The following is a 21,708-nucleotide window of genomic DNA, read 5'->3' on the forward strand; positions in this document are numbered from 1 at the left end:
CCAAGACAGACACAATGAACAGCAGAAGTTACTTAAACCATTTTTGCACCTTGGGTTTTCAAGTTAAAAAAAAAAAGATGTGAATATTTTAAAGATATGTTTTTGCAGAAAGGTAATGAGTTGTTGTCTTTTAGTTAAAACGGACGCGGGATTTTCGTGCCAAAATTAATATTTAACGATTTGTCCCGGGGAAAACAGTATTTTTCCGCGATTAACCAACCTTTTATCTTCCATTCCCGGCACTCGCCATCACTCTGTAACATTTTTGGAAAATACAATAAAGTAAAACCTCCACTTGAGCGTAGGTTTACCAACAACCAAATCCATTTTCATACTTAAACTCTCTAGACTTCCGGATATCGCGAGATTCTCGTGTTGCAACTGTTAGTCACAACACTGCAATCCAGTTACAGTATCTAGTGAACATTTAATATTTCGGTAGGTGAGTATAGCATGCATCCATACTTTAAAACTATGGGCAGCAGTACCCAGTTGGAGTGGTTTGGGGACTGCGAGTGCGTTACCCGAGGAAACAGCAGTTATCTACGCTTTTTAACTTCCACTACCCGACATTTTAAAGCACTAATAGTTAATATAAATCACTTGCCTGCAAAGATTCTGAGAACAATTCCTCTTTTTCTTCACGCCCATGCTCACGTTTTAGTCAGACATGCTGTCTGCATTGTTTACATCTCGTATCTGAGTCGAGAAGCCGCGTTATTTCAAACTGTGTCAAGATGGCTGACACCCGGGGTTTGAGGACGGTGAATATGATTCTTTTTTGCGATATTGATTAAGGCCATTTATATGCCATTTTATGTTTTAAACATAGCAATAGTTCTCAGATAAGTTCAAAAAGAAGTAATCCATGCACTAAGAAAGCGTTTCAAATCCTATTTTTGTCCCTTTAAGCTGTAGGGGAGACCGGGGCTACTGTAGTTGGACCCCGGGGTAATTTGGCCCCCCATCAAGTCTTTTTAATAAGGTTACTGTAAGATGCTGAATTATTTCATTTGGACTCACTGCCGACGCTTTCTTAGCACTATTGGATACGGTCACTTTACAAAATGATGTGATCAATTCTTTTACCCCATAGTTACTTTGTTATCAATTGATGGGGGGCCAACTTACCCCGGGCCCAACCAGCCCCGATCTCCCCTATGATAATGTTAATGAACCATTTTCTCATGGGTCCAACACTTGTCTGTGAGCTATTCAATATAAATATTGCTTATTTATGTCTGAGATGAGATAAGAACTGTGTCGTTGTAATTTTAATCAGTCTGGCTTTTGGCTTCCTTTTTGTGAAGTTCTTGTATGTGAAGTATTCAAGACCAATTTACAAATGTACTTACAGCTATGCCACAAGTATGATTCCAATGTTTGTGGTTCTCCAACGGTCAGAGACTTCGCCTTTTTCTCGTTGTAAATAACAAACAATAATAATAATAATGTCTGTGATTATTGTCAGAACTTACTGTTAAGTATTTAAACTCAATCTTAATAACATGATGTAAAGGGAAAATCCATTCAAACATAAAGTGGGTAAAGTAGAAAGTGGTTTGATATAGGCTTTATGTATAGTGGCTATTTATTGAATTTATAGATATTATTTCCAACAATGAAAACTGCCGAGATTAAGAGAGGTCAAACAGATGTATCAGCTGCCTGTGAACCAATGCATTTGAAGTACTGCACTTTAACTCTTATTTGTTACTTCTTTATCCAGTTCGCTTTTCTGAAAAGCCGGTCGCCTTTTGTAGTTCTACCCAAGAAGTTGGAAAGTCCAACTTCTTGTTCTACCGTTCGCTGAGGGTGGAGTCTTCAACCGTAAAACCACGTGACCCATGACGCGGTTGCCGGTATTTCGTTGCGTGTCGCATGATTTCGTGATTTTTTTCCAATCCGGAGAAGTCTGTTCCAATTGTTGATTGTGTAATGTGATTGTGTTAGAACACTATTGAAACCCCGTCTGCCAAGACGTGGTCCTAGTGCAGTGTGGATTAGTCACCTAACTTCGGCTACTTGTACATAAATATTTTTAGAATCTGTTAGTGTTACTGGCCTTAAATTGAAGGTCTAGGTTTAAGGTTTAAAACCGTCTCAAAGTCACGTTTTCTTTTTCTGCATATAGTGTTAAGCTACACACCTTTTACAATTTGAATCCCCTAAAAATTTTTTTACCTCTCAAACGAAAATATCTGCTGTCATTTCCGTCTTAAGTGAACGCAAAGACACGATTAAACGTAACGGGAGACAACTAAAATGTTTTTTTCTTTCTTTCTTTTTTTTTTTTAAGAATAAAACATAAAATCCAACAGCAGTGGCGGGTCGAACAATATTTCATGAATACTAAAGATACATTTTTCAAGGAAAATTGGATTTGAACATGGATACTTCACGCTGCAATGTTCTCCATTATCCTTCTTATTATCATTATTTTTTCTCTCTGTTCAGTTTCATTTTACTTTGTTCCTTTTTGTTTTATTTAATTTTATTCTACTTCATTGTTTCTTTTTCCCCCCTTTTTTAGATTGCTGAAAAATCTCTGATGGTATACTTGTAAGGGAAGTTGATTACGTAACAAGACAATATGAAATAAAGTTTGTTTTTCATATAAATTGAACAGAACTACTGGAATTGTTCTGACCTAGGATCCGCGAAACTTTGCGTCTCCCTGTCGTAGACTTCTACTACGTTTGCGGTATTCCGAAAGTTTTTTGGTCTTTGGATCCTTTTCAACTGTACGTTCGAAAAGTGGCGAATATACAATATGTTTAAAAATAAGAGTGTTTCTATATTCCGTAGGCTCTGTCGTTTGAATACGGTGTTGAGCAGCACGGGCTCCTACCACTTTCTTAAAAACTGAAGTCCAGCGGAATTTCTGTTTCGAAAAATCAGGCCCCAGAGTTCTATAATATATGCCCACACTGAACTTAATGTCAGTGCAGAAAATATATGAATCCTAAACTTTTAAACAGAAGAATACTGAAGTCAAGCATCAAAGGGAGCTTGTGATATTCTCAACTTATTGCATACATTTGAGAAATAATTTTGAACGCGATCAAAATTAAAATCGAGCAAAGGATGTTTACATGGCCATAAACGTCACCACGGCAGACTTTCTTTGCCAGAAGCATTTTTTTTAAAACAACACTAGATTCTGAGTGTCAGAATCGTGCTTTGAAAAACGATAGTTGAAACTAAATACTAGACACTAACTTCAGCCTAATAAAACGGTAGAGGGCTGCAGCGACAAGGTATCGATCCTTCAGAAAGCCGCGCCTAATAAGGCGTACGATTGTTGCTTCACTGAGTCTGAAAGGGCGCCGTGCGCTCGCTTTTCAGCCGATCAACCTGTGTGTCCTAATGTGACCTGAAGGCACCGGCAGATAATATAAACATACAGGGACTTACCGTTTACGATGTGAATAATCGCCAGAACATCGTATGCCATTTCACAGTACGGCGCCAGTGGCAAAGGTAATGTAGGCTTGAATTGCACAGTTCCGTTTCTATACCTGTAATATTTTTTTAATCTGAATTAAAAAAAATAATGGAATTGTGTATTGTACTGCACGTTGCACGTCATCTTTTGAATGATGACCGTTATTCTAATATAATATTTTGATAGGATAATGGAAATAAGAAGACAAGGTAATAAGTTACCGAGTCGGAAAAAAAACCCCATAGAAAATGGGTCAAGGTATTAGAAAATTGATCAATAGCCGCCATATGCTTTTAGGTAAATATTTAATGTCCCGATGCATTTTAGAATAGCGGGGTCTTCATTTTAAATAATATATACTACTTGTCGATGTGTACGATAAAGCTAAGGGCAGTCTTTAAGTCGGAAATCTTAAAATCACGCTCAGGGGCCCGTCCCCTACTTGGGGACAACAAGGACAGCATGAGTACGCCACTGCTGTAGCGACTTGGTTTCGAGGTAAGCATTGTTTGAGCGTCACCTACATCACAAGGCCCGTAGCCAGAGGGGTCGCGGAGGATTGTCGGAGGTTCGAAAGACCCCCCCCCTTTTCTTGTCAGGAAAAGGTCCATTCTGGGTAAAATTTGATCTAGGTGTACAAAGGTATCATTGTAAAAGGTCCACTTTTCTAAAAAAAAATAATAATAATAACACTCCTTTTGAAATTGGTGGGTACGAGCCAGAATTTACTGTTTATTCCTTAAGTTCTTAGTTAAAAAGAGGTCTTCCTCCCAGTCAAGCCATGCTTTTAGTTGATATCGGACCGAAGCCACCCATGGCTTTACCTGTAGACATTTGTCACGAAATAGATTTAGCCGAAATTGGTCAAAAACTAAGACCTAAAATGTTAGTCTAGTTATCAATTAATGGTAGTCTTCTTGTACATAGTATAGCACCTGTTTTGTAGTACACAAAGACACGATGGATGTTTCATACCAATTTTCTCTTTCTTAAGTGGAAAAGATCTACATTGAATTCATATCGTACGAAAGTGAACCAACATGTACCTTGGATTTCTTTTGCAAAATCTGGCATTAGGTTTTGGGGTTTTAGTTGTTGCCAGGGCTAGTGTAAGGAGTTCGTTGCAATGCATGCATATACCTTTATATATTTTCCCTCCTTTTTGCGGCCTTCTCATTTCGGATGATACATGTAGAGGGTTGTGCACGTGTGTGTGTGTGCGTGTGTGTGTATGTGTGTGTGTGTGTGGAGGGGGGTACTTCTTCAACTTGTTTGATAAGGCCCGCTTCACACCCAGCCGGGCAGTTTCTATACAATGGTCTGGCTATTCTGAAATAGATCCCCCGGGCTAGAGAAGATAAGATAAGTGAACAGGACCTCAGGATCAAGGGCCTACACCCATTCACCTTTGTATTCACAGGGTCTGTTCGAAAGTAGTGGAGGATGACTATCAATTATCTCGTAGCTGGCTTTGCTACATAAATAAATCTTCACTTTCGAGGCATAGAATGTCCGTTAGCCTCCACTATAGCAAAAATATCTATGACGATCATGATTACGAACATTTCAGCATGTTGTTTTTTAAATCGAGATACAGTACACCCTAGCTAAAACCGTTGAAAATAAATAACGACATAGATTAGTGGCCCTGGTATGTTATTATTCCCTTAAAGCGGTTCATTCCGCACATTGCTCATAACATCTGTAGTGGAATCTATGGCGAATTTTAATACTTATTTCATTTGCAATTACATGCACCCGCCTCCCATCCCCCCTTCCACTGCTCCCCTAAATTAACTTCGCAGTGAAATATGAATATGTATATATGTTTAATGTAAACCACTTAAACATTAAAATATTAAACATTTAACCACGTAAAATATATAGACCACTAAGCGCAACGAGTAATCACAATGCACGATTCAATACAGCGACGATAATTATTTTCACGGTCATATTTATTGATCAAATAAACGCTCTTTTTAAAATATCCGCTCTTTTACGTGTTCCCCAACTTTTTTTTGAGTAGTATAAATTGTATGAAGTGAGAATAATTCAGATGCCACTATCTTGGACTGATAGGTGATGTATTTCTTAACTATTATACTGTCTTAAATATATATTCATTAACTTTGAATACTTTTTACTATTAAAATATTTAGAAAATACTAAAAAATGAGATATAGAGAATATTAATTCACAGCAAAATGAAGTGATAGCATCGGGGGCAATTACGGGGGAATGGGGGCATTATCCTTTACATGATAAATATGTAGATTGAATATGTATGTTGGTGTGGATAGATTGTTATTATATATGATAATTTGCGATTTGCTGGGCTGCAGTACTTGAGAATGGTAATTAACATGGCTAGAGGAAGTTTTAAAAGGAAACAGTTTAGTACGTTGACATCTGAGGGAGAGGAGTGTAGAGAAACTGTATTACTGGGTGAGTTAAAATAATGCCACGTGCAGTAGCCGTTTTGAGTCCGTCCAAATTCTGCATGCGTAGCAATACATTTTGTTACCCATTGTGTCCACAGAGTCGCCTCAGGTTATCAAGGTTGTCTTGCCAAAGGGTATGCAGTGCGCGTTAGATGTCTGTACAACTGCAGGATTAACAAACATATACCATGACATTTCAATACCCACTACCAGTGCCGCAGTTATTAATGTGGACATATTTGCTGAGGCAATCACAGTGCAGAGATTAGCCATCTATTTAACCAGAGACATATCTGTGAATATCTGTGAAAAATCAATCTGTGGCCCTGGTAGAGGGTAACATTTCAGCACTTTGCCCTTGATCACGAGGACACATGAATATCCTTTCTAAATTAGGTGGGGGGGGGGGGGGGGGGCACGATTTCCCTTGAATAAGATTTGAATTTTTGTTCCGTTTGGAGTGAAATATTAATCCACCGTGTTCAAACGTTAGAAGCTTTGAAGTCAAAAGCGAGTCTATAAAAATGTTTTTACAAATTTGCCAGTGGTCTTGGATACGCTTTATGATGAGGAGAAGGCGTTGGAATTTTCAGGAAAATGTTTTTCTCGTTGCTATATGAAGATCTTACGCATGTTGCGTGCCTTAAAGAAAATTACACTTCAAGAACAACACCCTTCAAAACTTATCCAAATTGTCAAAGTTTTCAAAAGTAAAAAAAAAAAGATTTGTGCATAAATAACAAAACAAAAACAGTAGGTATATTTGACATTATGAAACATTCAAGCAAAATCAACCTTATTTGATGGGTGGACTATTTCAACCTGTTTTTGAATTTCATGCTTTTGTTTTAATTTTGAGATTTCTGGTCTCTGCGACTTTACAGTATTGGGTGAAACTCAAGTCTCAAGTTGTGATAGTTCCTAGAAAAAAAAGTAATTTTGAGAGTGGTTATTGAGGGAGGAAAGAGACCAAAATGTATCTCTGGACAAAAAGATAAAAAGTAATCATGATAAAGGGGGGGGGGGGGGGGGGGTCAGCGGCAGGTTTCACACTCAAATTTTTTAATATTAAAATACTAAGGGACCGTTTACAATGGATTTGGTACACCTAGCTGATGCGCACTAACCCCACCACTAACACGCCCCCTCTTGTTTCAAACTCTAAAACGACCAGGAAGAGCCATGTTAGTCAACTGATTGCATTCAGCGAGGGGTCACGTGGAGTGAGTGCGCATGACGCGGTCGACAAAATGCATTGCAAACGGTCCCTGACATATTTTGAACGTGACGGACGAAACCTTTTCATCAGCAGTAGAGCATAACGATCTATATATAACGTTGTCTATATAAAGTTGTCTATATTATCCTATAGCGCTAGTGGTGAAGCAGGTCTACATAACACACACACAGATCTAGGGAACAACATACCAGTATATTTCATTTAATATTGTTTATGAATTATTGCTGTCGTTACTAGGGTTTACTTCAATGCACTTGGAAGTTTGATGATTTATAGATTTGTGTGTAGCTGATATTGCAGTAAGTATATATATACGTATGCATATATTGTGCAAAATATATTACCCAGGGTAACGCGTCTTGGATTTGGTGGGTATAGCTGTTCAACTCTCCTGTGTGCCCTAAAAAGGGCAGCTGCTGTTTCCCTTTTTATGAAATGATATGTGATGGTGTAGCTATCACATCGCAAAATTACAGCTTCCCAGAGAAAGTTTGAAATTTTCGGTCAAATTCAACATTTTGTAACCACTAGCAAAGAATGACATATATATATATATATATATATATATATATATATATATATATATATATATACGGTATAGCGAGCGTAGTACACCAGCAATACAGTCTGTTGGCCTAGCTGTCAGCGACCACAGAATTAGAAAATGTAAATAACAAATTATTTCCCAATTCTGTGGTCCCTGACATACTGATGTTTCAGGAATGGTAATTGTAATTCAATACACCGGTGAAGTCCTATGTTCAGGCCCGTAGCCAGCAAATTCAAAAGGGGGGTTCTTTTTCTGAAAAAGTGGACCTTTTACAACGAAACTTATGTGTACCTAGATAAAATTTTACCCAAAATGGACCTTTTCCTGACAAAAGGTGTGGTTCTTTCGAACCCTCCGAACCCCCCTGGCTACGGACCTGTATGTCACTAGTACAGGTAAGCATAAGACGGCGGTGTGTGGGGACAGTGCTATCTGCACAAAGTAAAGGTGTCATCACACTGTCTCCGACATGTATAAGTGCATGTATTGCTTGATTCGTTTTCATACAGGATAACCCTGCTCATGTATGTTAATGTGAACATTACTCATTTCAGGTGACGTTGGGTTGAGACAGGGTTGAAGAATTTACGAGGCCGCCAAAGGAAGTAAAGGTTGGCGAGCTTTACAAGCATAACTTGTCTGTAACTTCTCCAAGATCGACGCTCTCACACAGAAGTGAGCGGAGACCTTCGACAACAGTTCATCACCAAACCCAGTCTGTTATACGGCAAACATATACGTTGCACCACGGAGGGGAAAAAGAAAATGCGTTACCAAACTCTCAGAGTTTACGCAATAGTGACAACTGGGCTACTTCTATGCTTTGTGGGATTTTACCTCGGTGTCGATGTTTGCAGTATCCGCAAAGATTATTCAAAACCATCGATTGACAATGAAGAACCGAAATCAGATAATAATTCGAAATTAAAAAATGGACCTGATCCCGCCGACGTTAAAGGGGCGGATCCCGCCGAGCTCTTCTCATCGGCAAACTTCGGCGCTCTCAGCGGGAAGAGGTTTGAGGCTATTAAGGTTCGTGCGTATAAACCCGACGACGGCGCGCGCGATAACAACAAGTGCAGCCCGTTCCACACGTCACCAACGGAGAAGAAATGCGACAAGTGGGTCGTCATTACAACCATATTTAAACCGTCCAAACTAGCCTTCCAGTTGTCTAAGAAAAAGGATTGGTGTGTCGTCGTGGTAGCAGACAAGAAAGGCTTCCCCACGTACGATGTCCCTAATGTCAAATATCTGACGGTTCAAGAACAAGAGCAATGCGAATTCAACATTTGCAAGCTGCTCCCCTGGAACCATTTCGGGCGAAAGAATATCGGGTTTCTATACGCAATGAAACACGGCGCACAACTTATCTATGACACTGATGATGACAACGAGTTAAAGGAAAGCCTCTTTATTCCGGATCCTGCTAAGATTGAAGTTAAAAACGTGAAACTTCAGTCTAAAACTTTGTGGAACCCCTATCCCTTCTTCAGCCAATATAAAGACTCCTGGCCTAGAGGATTTCCCTTGGAGAAGATTAAAGACAACGCCACCAAAACGCAATCAGTAACTGACCAGCTGCCCAACACAAATATCGGAATTATCCAATCGCTGGCCGATCACGAACCCGACGTAGATGCCCTCTATCGGCTAACCCAGCCACTGCCCTTTGGCTTCCGACAGGGAAATGAATACTACGCCGTCCCTTATGGTATTATGGTGCCATACAACGCCCAGGCTACCCTACACACCTATGATACATTCTTCGCTATGTATTTGCCCATTACAGTGACGGGGAGAGTAACAGATATTTGGCGCGCATATTTCACCGTCAGACTATTATGGGATATCAAACGTAGCCTTGTTTTCGCTTCGCCATGGGTGACGCAGATACGGAACGCACACAACTGGTTGGCTGATTTTTACGCGGAATGGGATTTGTATTTTAAATCGACTCAGTTAGCGGAGTTCTTACAAAGCTGGAAACCCTCACGTGGTGGAAACATTGCGCACGAAACGAAGGAGTTGTATGTCGCGCTGTATGAAACGACTTTTATTGAGTCGTTGGACGTTCGAATTATTGACGCTTGGCTCAAAGATCTGGAGTGCATGGGGTATAAGTTTCCTAAGGTATCATAACAATGGTGATGCTCTTAAAAAATAATTTTGTATTATTAATTTATAGGCAAATCAAGCATAAAACAATGACACACACATACATTACGTAGTGTCTCCTTTTTCATTTCCTGCATCCAAAAATGGAGTAGTAGGCTAATTAAAAGGCCTACGTGCACGAGCACACATCTCATCCTTAACAAATTTCCCGATCTTGAGGGGTCACCGATTTGGTGACATGGATAGATATGTAAAATGTATGTTTTAAGAGGACAAAACCTGCAAAGTGCACCACCCCCTTTGCGACTTCCTTTCCAAATTGTCGCGCGCACTGCACAATCTTCACCATTTCAAATGTTGACTGTAATTATGAGTTATGCCTTAGGCTTTCAGACATGTAGGCCTACAGGTATATAAACCAAGCGCACTCTATTCTCATACAGCGATATTACTTTAGGGCCAATATGAATTAGGCCTAACCTGCACAACAACTTGCCTTAACTATAAAGTGCTCTTCAGTTTATTTTGCCTTTTGAATGTGGAATGCGATGATGAGATTTATTCACTGTAGATGAAATCCAGAATGTGATTTACTGTTACTCACTGTAAATATTATTCAGAATGTGATTTCAGCTTTGTTAATTTTTTTAAGTGTGTTGCAATTTCATGAGGTTCGGTGCATTTCAGCTTTTTTTTTTCTTTGAAATTGAAGGCTAAATGCTTTAACGAACAGTTTGTCTATAAGTGAAATATAGTTAAGTCTTATGTTGTCTCCCATTAATTCTTTTCTTGTTCTGAAGATATGTTTTGATATTTAAACGTGTTTGAACGTGTTTATTCAGTAACATAAAAAATCGAAATAAAACGGAATTTGGTTTGTTTTGATACTTAATGCTGAATGTCCATTGTCGTCTTCATTTTCTGTTTTCTTTAGAAATACAACAGGCGGCAACGGCCGGTCCTACCCTCAGTTACTCTGAAGTCAAGTGTGTCGGGAAATGCAGGGGCGGATCCAGGATAATTTGAAGGTTTTTTTTTTTTTTAAGGAATGACAGGCTTCGGATACGAAGCCGACCCTCGGCCCCCTTAGCGTGGGGTTTGGGGCCCACCCAAGGGCCCGAAAAATATTTAGTGTTTTGGAGTTAAAACGGTGCCATTTGGTACGGTTTAGAACTATGATTTAGCTAGTTAACATTGTAATTTCAAGAGAGAGAATATTAGTATGATTATATTTTTCAGAAAACGAAGAGCGGGTAGAAGGGCCCAGGATACCCCCCCAAAAAAAATACCTCGAAAAAGAAGCCAACCCTCGCCCCCTTGGCATGGGGTTCGCGGTGCCAGCTCAAGGGCCCCGAATTTTTTGGTGTTTTTGAAGAGAAAACGGTACCATTTGGTACTGTTTAAAACTTACTATGATTCAGCTAGTCAAAATTCTAATTTCAACAGAGGAATATTAGTGTGAATTTTTTCAGAGATTGAATTATGTGGAGGGGGCAAAGGCGTTTTGAGAGAATTGTAGCTGATTTGTCGAAAGCGAGACGGCGTATGCAAATTACAGGAACACATGGAAATGGCCTTTTTTATTTTCTTGCAAGACTTTAAAGACATTTACTTATTTATTAAATTCTTTAAAAGTTATTAATATAAAACATACCATAAAGAAAGGGTAATTCATTTGGCCATAAAGTTACCTTTAATTGATATTAAGTGGAAATCGTACTCTTAAACATGCAATGTGACCTAGTTCTTCAACGAAGCGTTTAGAATCTGTACTATTTAGCTTGTTAATTAACCTGCTCTGCTTTGTGAAGGGCCAGATATTGGCAAGTAAATCTTTTCCTGACGTCTAAAAAGTTATCTCCAGGTACTGTCACACATAGCGCATATAGCACTAATGCATGAAAAAATGCCAATACGCAGATAACTTCGCATACGTCTCGAATATGCAGGCAAACGTTGTTGTGAGTTTGCTTACCAGGAGCGAGATAAAATATATGAAGCATGCGCAGAAACGATTTCATTCGCTGCGTGTTATTCTGTTAAACTGATGGCATTCAGCGAGAGTCCCTGAGCAACTGGATCGATCTACGTGGACCGATAGTTTCATTGAGAATGAGGCCTTAGTTGCTGCTACATGTACCAGCATGACATCTTTTTTAAGAGTTCATCTCGCCCTCTGGCAGTGGAAAACTATCAATAACGTTTTTAATCGTTATCTCTCATACTGGTATCCAAAGTCAAGATACACTCCAGTGGAAAAAGGTGGAAAATGAACGTTCAGGCAGCGACAGCCGAGGCGGTGTCTGGAGACAGATATCACGACCTGTTTGATACGGAATTATTTCTGAAGAATTTCCATATTGAGGAGCGTCCGACAGCGAGGTTTGTGAGGAATACCCTTGCTAACGTCCTGAGATCTGGTAATAGTATGTTTCATCTATGTAATATCAAAGAATGATCTTGCTACCCTTACCAAAGAACAGTTTACAGCAAATTTGCTGGAAATTTTCTGCAAACCAAACAGTTTCCCAGAAGCTGTTTGCTGGTTGTTGCAAGAAAAATTGTTGCTGCAAAATTGCAATGGCACATTTGGTAGAAATCCTCATATACTTTCAAATTAAAAACAGTACCTTATTTACATGGAATATCCATTTTGTCAGATTTGCGGCAACAGAGTGCTAGAAGTCTAAACTTTTGCAAAAATTGATGTCAATTTGACTGATCCTATTGGCTGGCCAACTCACCATATTGATATAGGAAAAAATTCCAGTCTAAATGTTCGAATCATAGCATATTGGCAAGGTATATGTATATGACCAAAAAGTAATTACTTTGAGGCATTTTTAAATTTATAACAATCCCAATTTTTTTACAATAGCAAAAATGGAATAGCATTCTCATTTCTAATCGCATTTTAGGCCAGACCTTATAGACTATGTAGAGTACAGTAATGCCTGTACCGGTAGGCATACATATATTTGTCTCGCTGCACACAGAAGTCGGCAGAGAGCTTCGCCAAAAGTTCATCATCAAACTCAGTCCGTTACACGTCGAACATATACGTTGCACCACGGTGGGGGAAAAGAAATTGCGTTACCAAACTCTCATACTGGTAGTTTACGCAATTGTCAAAACTGGCTACTTCTGTGCTTTATGGGATTTTACTTCGGCGTTGACTTTTAAGGTATCGTTAAGCATAATTCATAGCCATCGATCGACAATGATCAACCGAAATCAGTTGAGATTACGAAATTCGAAAATGGAGTTGGTCGCGCAGACGTGAAAAGGGGCGGATCCTGCCGAACTCTTCTCTTTGGCAAACTTCGGCGCTGTCAGCGGAATCAGTTTTGAATTTTTGTTCCGTTTGGAGTGAAATATTAATCCACCACACACAAACATTAGACGCTTTGAAGTCTAAAGCGAATATTTAAAAGTTTTTTTTTTTATTTGCCAACGGTCTTGGATATGGCGTGTGTGAAGATATATGCCTTAAAGATAGTGACACTTCAAACACCAGACGCTTCAAAAGTTATCCAAATTATGAAAGTTTACAAAAGTAAATAAGGTTTGTGCATATGTAACAAAACAGAAACAGTAGGTGTATTTGACATTTATATTCAAGCAAAGTCAACCAAATGCTATGGATGGACTATTTTTGAATTTCGAGTTTTTTTTTAATTTGTAAATTTTTAGATTTCTGGTCTCTGCGACTCTACAGTATTGATTGAAACTCAAGTTGTGGTCGTTCCTAGAAAGAAAGTAAATTGACTCAAGTTGCGATCAAATCTAGCAAAAAAAAAGGTAAATTGGAGAGTGTTCGGGAAGGGAGGAAAGGTACCAAATTGTATCACTGGACAGAAGGAAAAAGAAGATAAGATGGTGTTGTTTCCTTAAGACAGTACGAATGAATGATCGATGGCTTTTAAAATGAGAAATATCAATATTATCAATTTAAATTCAGTAAAATAGCTAATGTCACTTTAGCATTTTCAATTATTACACTACTACAAATCGCTTGAAATACTCCGCCGTTGAGGAAACTTTGCACTCTACGTTTTATCCCATAATCCGATTCAATGCAGTATTTTTTTCTGAAACAGATCCATTTTTGGAGGTAATTATAAAACGAATATTTAGCTTTTTTTCAAGATGCAGTTCTTGTTGCATTTTTTGCAGGATGCGTCTTTTGACAACGAACCCAAACTTTATGTTGTGTCAGTCGGCCTTGTTTCGTCTTCTTATTAAGGACAACAATGGTAATCTGTCTTATTATCAGTCCATGCAGACCTTGCATTACAGTAGTTTGAAAAATGAAGGTTATTCCTAATTATATGTTTTGTTTTGTTTTCTGAAGAGGTTCTTAATTGGGTGACCGGGTTAGTACCGATGAACAAATATATATAAAAGAATCAGGATATATCGAAGGACGCCCAAACAACGCTCATCGGTCTAGCAGGAGGAAGAAAGGTCGTAGAGTGTGTACCCATGCCCGCGACTCAATTAAAATCAAATAAAATTTCCCACGGTCTGCACAAGTGGAGGCAGGCAGGTCACTGAGTGGACGCACAAGTCGCTTATCGGACGCACAGGTCGCTCGCAGTTTTACAGGTCAAGATTAGGCCGTTCATAGGACGCACAGGGACCCAGACACCTTCACACTAAAACCCCCTTTACACTGGACAGCATCCTTTCTGCGTCCTTTGACCATGAAACTGGCATAACGCTGGTCGTAAAAAAGAGACACAAGAATCGCTTTGGTTGCAGAATGAACGTTCAATGATCGGCCAATATTGTCGGCACGTAAATTATTATCTCCCCCTCCCCTCAATCAGGGCCGTATTATGGGACGCAAAAAGGACGCCGTCCAGTGTAAAGGGGGCTTAATACACGATTTAATTACTTTGGCGACAGTTGAGCGTCCTTACCGAATTTTTGATCTCAGAAGGGACGCAGTAAGGACGCCGTCCAGTTTAAAGGGGCCTTAATCGTTATCTCTACCCTTAAAGTCAATAGTCCCTGATATCAGAACAGACAATCTAAGAAATATGTGCTTGTGTGACTACTTTCAATAGATTTTACATTACCTTTCTTTTACACTCCATTTAATTTTATGTATTTCATTTGAGTCAATCTCCTTTTATATTACTTATTTTATTCGTAAATTTAAAATTTATTCATCTTTTAAAAGTAGTCATATAAATCAATCAATCAACGTATTAATTTATTGACGGATTATTAATTAATTAATTAGTACAAAAAAAAAAAAAAAACCTGAAATTCGGGTGTTACTGAAAACCCACCTTTGTATAATAAACATATAAATACCTCTGTAATTTCCTTTCACCGACGTGACTTCTATAACTCGATCAGGGTGCCATGTCTGCATTGTGTTAGAAACAGTATACAACAAGTAATACGACCGTCATTTGTACACGAAACAGTTGTAAAACATACCGGCATACACCCATATGTTTTAGTCTCCCCGCATGCCTTTTTTTCTGTTGCATTCTTCTGCACAACATTCAGTAATTTAACTGAGACTATTTTGCTTCATTTGCATGAAAAACAGAGATTTAGAAGCATGGGTTCATCGAATTAATGGACTTCAAAAACCCTTAATCCCCTTCCAGCTTCTATATCCAAGTTGCGCAAACTAGTGAATGTTTTCTGCATCTGATGTACGGAGTTGAAATAGGAGAGGGACTTGGGTTTAATTCAAGGTGATTAATTCGGTGTACCTATCTTCTACACCAACTCTTAAAATTCATATTATGTGAGATTATTAGTCTCAGTTTAGTAATTGTGTAGTGCAGAAAGCAACACTCAAATTTTTGGGTCACTTGTTTGCCATACTCCTATATGTATCACCGCTAAGAGATACATGTAATATTAATAAAACAATCTGATAATGTATCTATTTATCCATATATTCGTCAGGGAGAATAGGCGGAGCTAGACTGTTGGATTTAGGGAGTGGTCCAACCATTAAGCACCATGTCATACTTTCCAAGTATTTTAACGAGCTAGCGTTCAGTGACTTCACAGAGAAGAACAGAGAGGCACTGAGGAAATGGAGAGATGGTGAGGCAGGGGCGTTTGACTGGGATTCAACCTTCAGATGTGTAGCCGATTTAGAAGGAGAAGAGTGAGTGTTTAACTTTTTTAACTTCTCTCCGAGATTGAAGGCCAAATTCATTAAAAAAAAATCTTATCCTAGAGATTCGTTGCTCGAAACGTCCATACACTTTGACGTACTGTACCATTTTTAATTGAATGATTTAGCTAGTTCTAAATGGCATATCTTTGGGACATTTATAAACCTTTAAATTTGTTAAAACAGTTCAATGACGAAAGATTTTACTTTAAGTGAAATTGTAATAAAAAACTTGCTTACCGTGATGAAACAGGTTTGTTCATCATACCTCCTGTTGATACGACAAATTTGTTTTTGTTCACGTACTATAAGAATGAAATACATGTATGAAAGGTCAGGGAAAAGGTTAAGTAGGCCTGTAATTTTCCAATCTTTTTTTTTTTTTTTTTTTTTTTTTTTTTTGTGCCTGGCAAGTTGAAAAGATAAGAAATACATGATATCATAAATCACGTGGGTATATTTATTATTCACATTACTGATATGATTGTTGTAACTTTAGGGAAAATTGGATTGCTCTGAAAGAAAGTTTCCGCAACAAAATGAGCACTATATACCCGTGTGACGTCAGAAACCCAAATCCACTGTACCCAGTATTGAGCAAACCTTTCGATTGCGTCACCAGTATTTTTTGTCTCGAGGCTGCGTGCTCAGATGACATTACATTTGATCACGTCATCAGAAATGTGACGCCACTGCTCAAAGATGGTGGCCATCTCATCATTGTGAATAGTCTGCGGCAGAGCGCCTATATTGTGGGAGATGTTCATTTTTCTGCGCGGAGTTTGGAGAAGGAAGAGTACATCCGGTTTCTGAAATCTGCTGGGTTAGATGAGATATCGTGGTATGAAGGGGAAGAGTCGACGGGCGGCCATCTTGCCAACTCAAGTGGAGTCTATATGATCGTTGCCAAGAAAAAAGCTGTCTAATCCTCCAATTTTTGAAGCCTGCTTAAAGGTCCCTCAGCTTAAAGAGAATATTTTATAAATGACTGAAACCCACGAAGATATGTTATGAACTAATAATGACAGTTTGATATTTCAACTAACAAAATGCAGATGGATTAGAGTCAATGCCATTCAATATGTTTCATATCATCTTGGAAGAATAAATGAAAATGAATTACAGAAATGTAAAAAAGAATATTAATTTCACTTGGCTTTGTGTGAGAATGGCAGAGAAACAGCAGACTGTATAAGTATACTGACCTACCGTATATCTCTGATAATACACACGCAACCACAAACCAATTACACACATACAAGCACACACACGCACAAACGCGCGCACACAAAAACACATGCACACACAGAGAATGTCACACCTAGCGCTAATGCATGAAATATTGCCAATGCGTAGATGTTTAACGTCGCATACGTCTCGAATATGCAGGCAAACGTTGTTGTGAGTTTGCTTACTAGGAGCGAGATTAAATGTTTTGAGCATGCGCAGAAACGATTTCATTCACTGCGTGTTTTAAAATCTGTTAAACTGAATGCATTCAGCAAAAGTAACATGGAGGTGGGATCGGTCTACGTAGACCAATGTATAGTTTCAATGAGCATAAGACCTTAGTTTCTGGAATATATACCCGCATGAAACCTTTTTGGAAGAGTTCATCTCGCCCTCTGGTAGTGAAAAACTATTAATAATCGGTATCTCTCATACTGGTATTCCAAGTCAAGGTATATTCCAGTGGAAAAAGGTAGAAAAATGAACGTTCAGACAGCGACAGCCGAGGCGGTGTCTGGAGACAGATATCACGACCTGTTTGATACAGAATTATATCTGAAGAATTTCTATGTTGAGGAGTGTCCACTATCGACGTTTGTGCGGAATACTCTTGCTAACGTCCTGAAATCTGGTAATATTATATTTCATCTATGCAATATCAAGAATGATCTGGCTACCTTTAGCAAAATGAAAATTTTGCAGCAAATCTACTGTAAATTTACTGCAAACTAAACAGTATGCAAAGCAAAAAATGTTTGCAGGTTTTGCAAGGGAATATTGTTGTTAAAGTTTTGCTGCAAATGTGCAAGAGCATCTAAATCGGTACCCCATCTGCATGGTCAATTCCTCAGACATTCACCATGCAGATAGGGTACTCCAGCAGAGCTCTTGCAAGAAGTCTCTAATTTTGTTAAGTTTAGCTGTCATATCATTAGCTATCTTACAGGTATAATGTTGCGGCGAATTAAAATGATAATAAACGCAAGCAGATATAAAGAAATGGGCAAAAATTGAAGTGAAGTGAACTTGTGTAGTCGAATACTGATAATTTACCTCAGGCCCGTAGCAAGGGGGGTTCGGGGGGGGGGGGGGGGAGGGTTCGAAAGAACCACCCTTTTTGTCAGGAAAAGGTCCATTTGGGGTAAAATCTGATCTAGGTACACATAAGTTTCATTGTAAAAGGGTCACTTTTTCAGAAAAAAAAAATTTGAATTTGCTGGATAAGGGCCTGTACCTTCTTAATTTAGGGCTCCAGTACTTGACGAATCTCGCACAGAAATACGTACATAAAAGAGACAGACACCTAGGCATAGGCCTATACCTACATATAGGGTTAGAAAGTCTTCTAGCAATCCTAGAAAAAACTGCCGACTGCGACTAGAAATTATTCAAATTCACGCTAAATATCAGAAGTAAAAAGAAATATTTGGAAATCTCAGCAGCGCCTACACTTCTTCAGCGCGTTGTTTCACTCTTTAAAGCAGGATATTAAAACAAATTGAAACAAATTGCCACTATCCAATATTTACCGTTACCGAAATTGCTGTCTAGTCTAGTTCATTTTTGATGCACACTGAGACGTTAAGTGAATAGTCCCAGTATCAGAACAGACAATCTGAAGAATACACATGTATATTGTGGGACTACTTTTAAAAGCTTTTTAGTTACTTTTCTTTTACACTCTCTGTAATTCCTATTTAATTCCATCTCATTTTATCTAATTTACTCAATTCGTCTTTTTGTTATTTATTTTATATATGTAAATCGATCAGGGTGTTATGCCTGCACTATGTAAGAAACAGGATAACAGGATTCGACAGGTAATACGACCATCATTTGTGCACGAAACAGTTGTAATAAATACCGGCATACACCCATATGTTTTAGTCTCCCCGCATGCCTTTTTTTTCTGTTACATAGTGTGCAGATATGTAACTAAGACTATTTTGCATCATTTCACGAAAAAGAGAGAGTTATAAGCATGGCATCATCGAATTAATGGACTTAAAAAACCCTTAATCCCCTTCCAGCTTCTATATCCAAGTTGCACAAACTGGTGAACGTTGTCTGCAGCTGATGTAGGGAGTGGAAATAGGAGAGGGACTTGGGTTTAATTCAAGGTGATTAATTCGGTGTATATATCTTCTAAACCAACCCTTAAAATGCATATTATGTGAGATAGTCTCAGTTTAGTAATTGTGTAGTGCAGAAATCAACACTCAAATTTTGGGTCACTTGTTTGCCATACTCCAATCACAGCTAAGAGATAATACTCACAAAACAATCTGATAATGTATCTATTTATTCATATATTCGCCAGGGAGAATAAACGGGACGAGGCTACTGGATTTAGGCAGTGGTCCAACTATTGCGCACCATGTCATACTTTCCAAGTATTTTAACGAGCTAGCGTTCAGTGACCTCACAGAGAAGAACAGAGAGGCACTGAGGAAATGGAGAGATGGTGAGGCAGGGGCGTTTGACTGGGATTCAACCTTCAAATGTGTGGCCGCTTTAGAAGGAGAAGAGTGAGTGTTTAACTTTTGCTCTATAAATATTCTTTCCGGGACTGATGACCCAAACTCATTAAAAAAATCTGCTCTTAGTGATTCGTTGCTCTAAATCTTCACACACTTTGGTGTTTTATACTATTTCTAGTTAAATGATTTTAGCTAGGTCTTAAAGGCAGACAATTAGAAGAAGGAATCGATGTCAGGTACTTTAATTTGAGGGAATTTATTATGTCTAAGGTCTGGATTGAGAAAGATAAAGGGAATTTTAAAACAAAAAGTATAACTTTGAGACATTTACAAACCTGTTTAAACAGTATTTCGGAAACCAGTTTTTACTTTAAGAGAGGAGACAAAAATTTCGCTTTCCATTATAAAACAGGTCGGTACATCATGCCTCTTGCTGACAAGACATATTCAGTGGCAGCTTTTTGCTCACATAGATCTACGATACCATTGAAATGTATGTATGGAATGTCAAGAAAAAGTTAAGTAGGTCTATAGTTTTCTAATAAGGAAAAAAGACATTATTTTACATCACGTGGGTTTATTTATGATGCAAATTACTGATATGATTATTGTTACTTTAGGGAAAATTGGATGGCTCTGAAGGAAAGTTTCCGCAACAAAATGCGCACCATATACCCGTGTGACCTCAGAAACCCCAATCCACTTCACCCGGTGTTGAGCAAACCTTTCGATTGCGTCACCAGTACGTTCTGTCTCGAGGCTGCGTGCTCGGATGACGTCACATTTGATCGCGTCATCAGAAATGTGACGTCACTGCTCAAAGATGGTGGCCATCTCATCATTGTGAACAGTCTGCGGCAGAGTGCCTATATTGTGGGAGATGTTCATTTTTCTTCACGGAGTTTGGAGAAGGAAGAGTACATCCGGTCTCTGAAATCTGCTGGGTTAGATGAGATATCGTGGTATGAAGGGGAAGAGTCGGCGGGCGACCATCTTTCCAATTCAAGTGGAGTCTATGTGATCGTTGCCAAGAAAAAACCCGCCTAATCCTCCAATTTTTGAAGCCTGCTTAAAGGTCCCTTCAGCTTAAAGAGAAAACTTTATAAATGATTGAAACCCACGAAGAAATATTATGAACTATATATTAATGACAGTTTGAAATTTCAACTAACAAAATGCAGATGGATTAGAGTCAGTGCCATTCAATATGTTTCATATCATTTTGGAAGAATAAACTCTATCCAAAATAAGTGAGTTTGGGTGGCAATATTATACTTCAAGACTTCAATGAGGGGGGCAGCTTTTTAGGAATGACATACCTCGAATACACGCTCGGCTGTCACCTTGATTGGATAGTAAACGATTGTCGTAAAATCGCTAAATGATATTAAAACCGGGTGCATAAACTTGAAAACCACCTACAACAACCTTGGACTACCACATTAATCCAATACAATGCAAAAATAAACTATAACAAGTGGTTAAAGCCTTCAAACCGAATGTCGTAAAGTCCCCATATACCTCCATAGAGACAATAAAATAGAATGAGCTTCTGAAACAAACCTGATCCAGTTCCAACAGAATAATCGAAATAAAATACTGCCGGGCATCGGAGCGGCCTAAAACTTGGCACGCTTACCGCTAATACTGCAGGCTACATCATTCCGTCGCTCGTTTGTAAATTCCGTGCATGGCATACGCACAATCAAACCGTAAAAAACAAATTCTCGGGGTGTCGTTGGCCAGGTCCACTCTAACCTACCATTACGAAAAAGAAGCCATGCCATTGGACAATGCGACCTCTGCGGTTACGTCATTTCCTGAATTGGATTGTTGCGTGGACCTAGCCAACGACACCCCGAGAATTTGTTTTTTTACGGTATCGATGGATTCATCGAATTAATGGTCTTTACAAACCATTAATCCCCTTCCAGCTTCTATATCCAAGATGTGCAAACTAGGGAACGTTTGCTGCAGCTGATGTAGGGAGTGGAAATAGGAGAGGGACTTGGGTTTAATTCAAGGTGATTAATTCGGTGTACCT

The 21,708-nt window shown here is 38.7% G+C and overlaps 3 protein-coding genes across 3 annotated transcripts; all 3 read left to right on the forward strand.

Annotated features, from left to right (window-relative positions):
- The first annotated feature begins 7,241 nt into the window (after positions 1–7,241).
- Positions 7,242–10,699, forward strand: LOC147760390 (uncharacterized). The gene is made up of 2 exons (XM_086994319.1): positions 7,242–7,431; positions 8,237–10,699. The coding sequence occupies exon 2, from the start codon at positions 8,448–8,450 to the stop codon at positions 9,822–9,824; it is 1,377 nt and encodes a 458-aa protein (XP_086850445.1). The 5' UTR covers positions 7,242–7,431; positions 8,237–8,447; the 3' UTR covers positions 9,825–10,699.
- Positions 10,700–11,797: 1,098 nt separating this feature from the next.
- Positions 11,798–17,227, forward strand: LOC106157912 (indolethylamine N-methyltransferase). Its single transcript, XM_013533706.2, has 3 exons — positions 11,798–12,220; positions 15,738–15,945; positions 16,454–17,227. Exons 1-3 carry the CDS (start codon positions 12,070–12,072, stop codon positions 16,878–16,880), a joined length of 786 nt encoding a protein of 261 aa, XP_013389160.2. The 5' UTR covers positions 11,798–12,069; the 3' UTR covers positions 16,881–17,227.
- A 437-nt stretch (positions 17,228–17,664) lies between these two features.
- LOC106157913 (indolethylamine N-methyltransferase-like) lies at positions 17,665–20,914 on the forward strand. The gene is made up of 3 exons (XM_013533707.2): positions 17,665–17,815; positions 19,505–19,712; positions 20,285–20,914. Exons 1-3 carry the CDS (start codon positions 17,665–17,667, stop codon positions 20,709–20,711), a joined length of 786 nt encoding a protein of 261 aa, XP_013389161.2. The 3' UTR covers positions 20,712–20,914.
- Positions 20,915–21,708: the final 794 nt, after the last annotated feature.

Source organism: Lingula anatina, chromosome 8, assembly GCF_051362555.1.
Source record: "Lingula anatina isolate TDL-2025a chromosome 8, LinAna3.0, whole genome shotgun sequence".
NCBI classification, from domain to species: Eukaryota; Metazoa; Brachiopoda; class Lingulata; order Lingulida; family Lingulidae; genus Lingula; species Lingula anatina.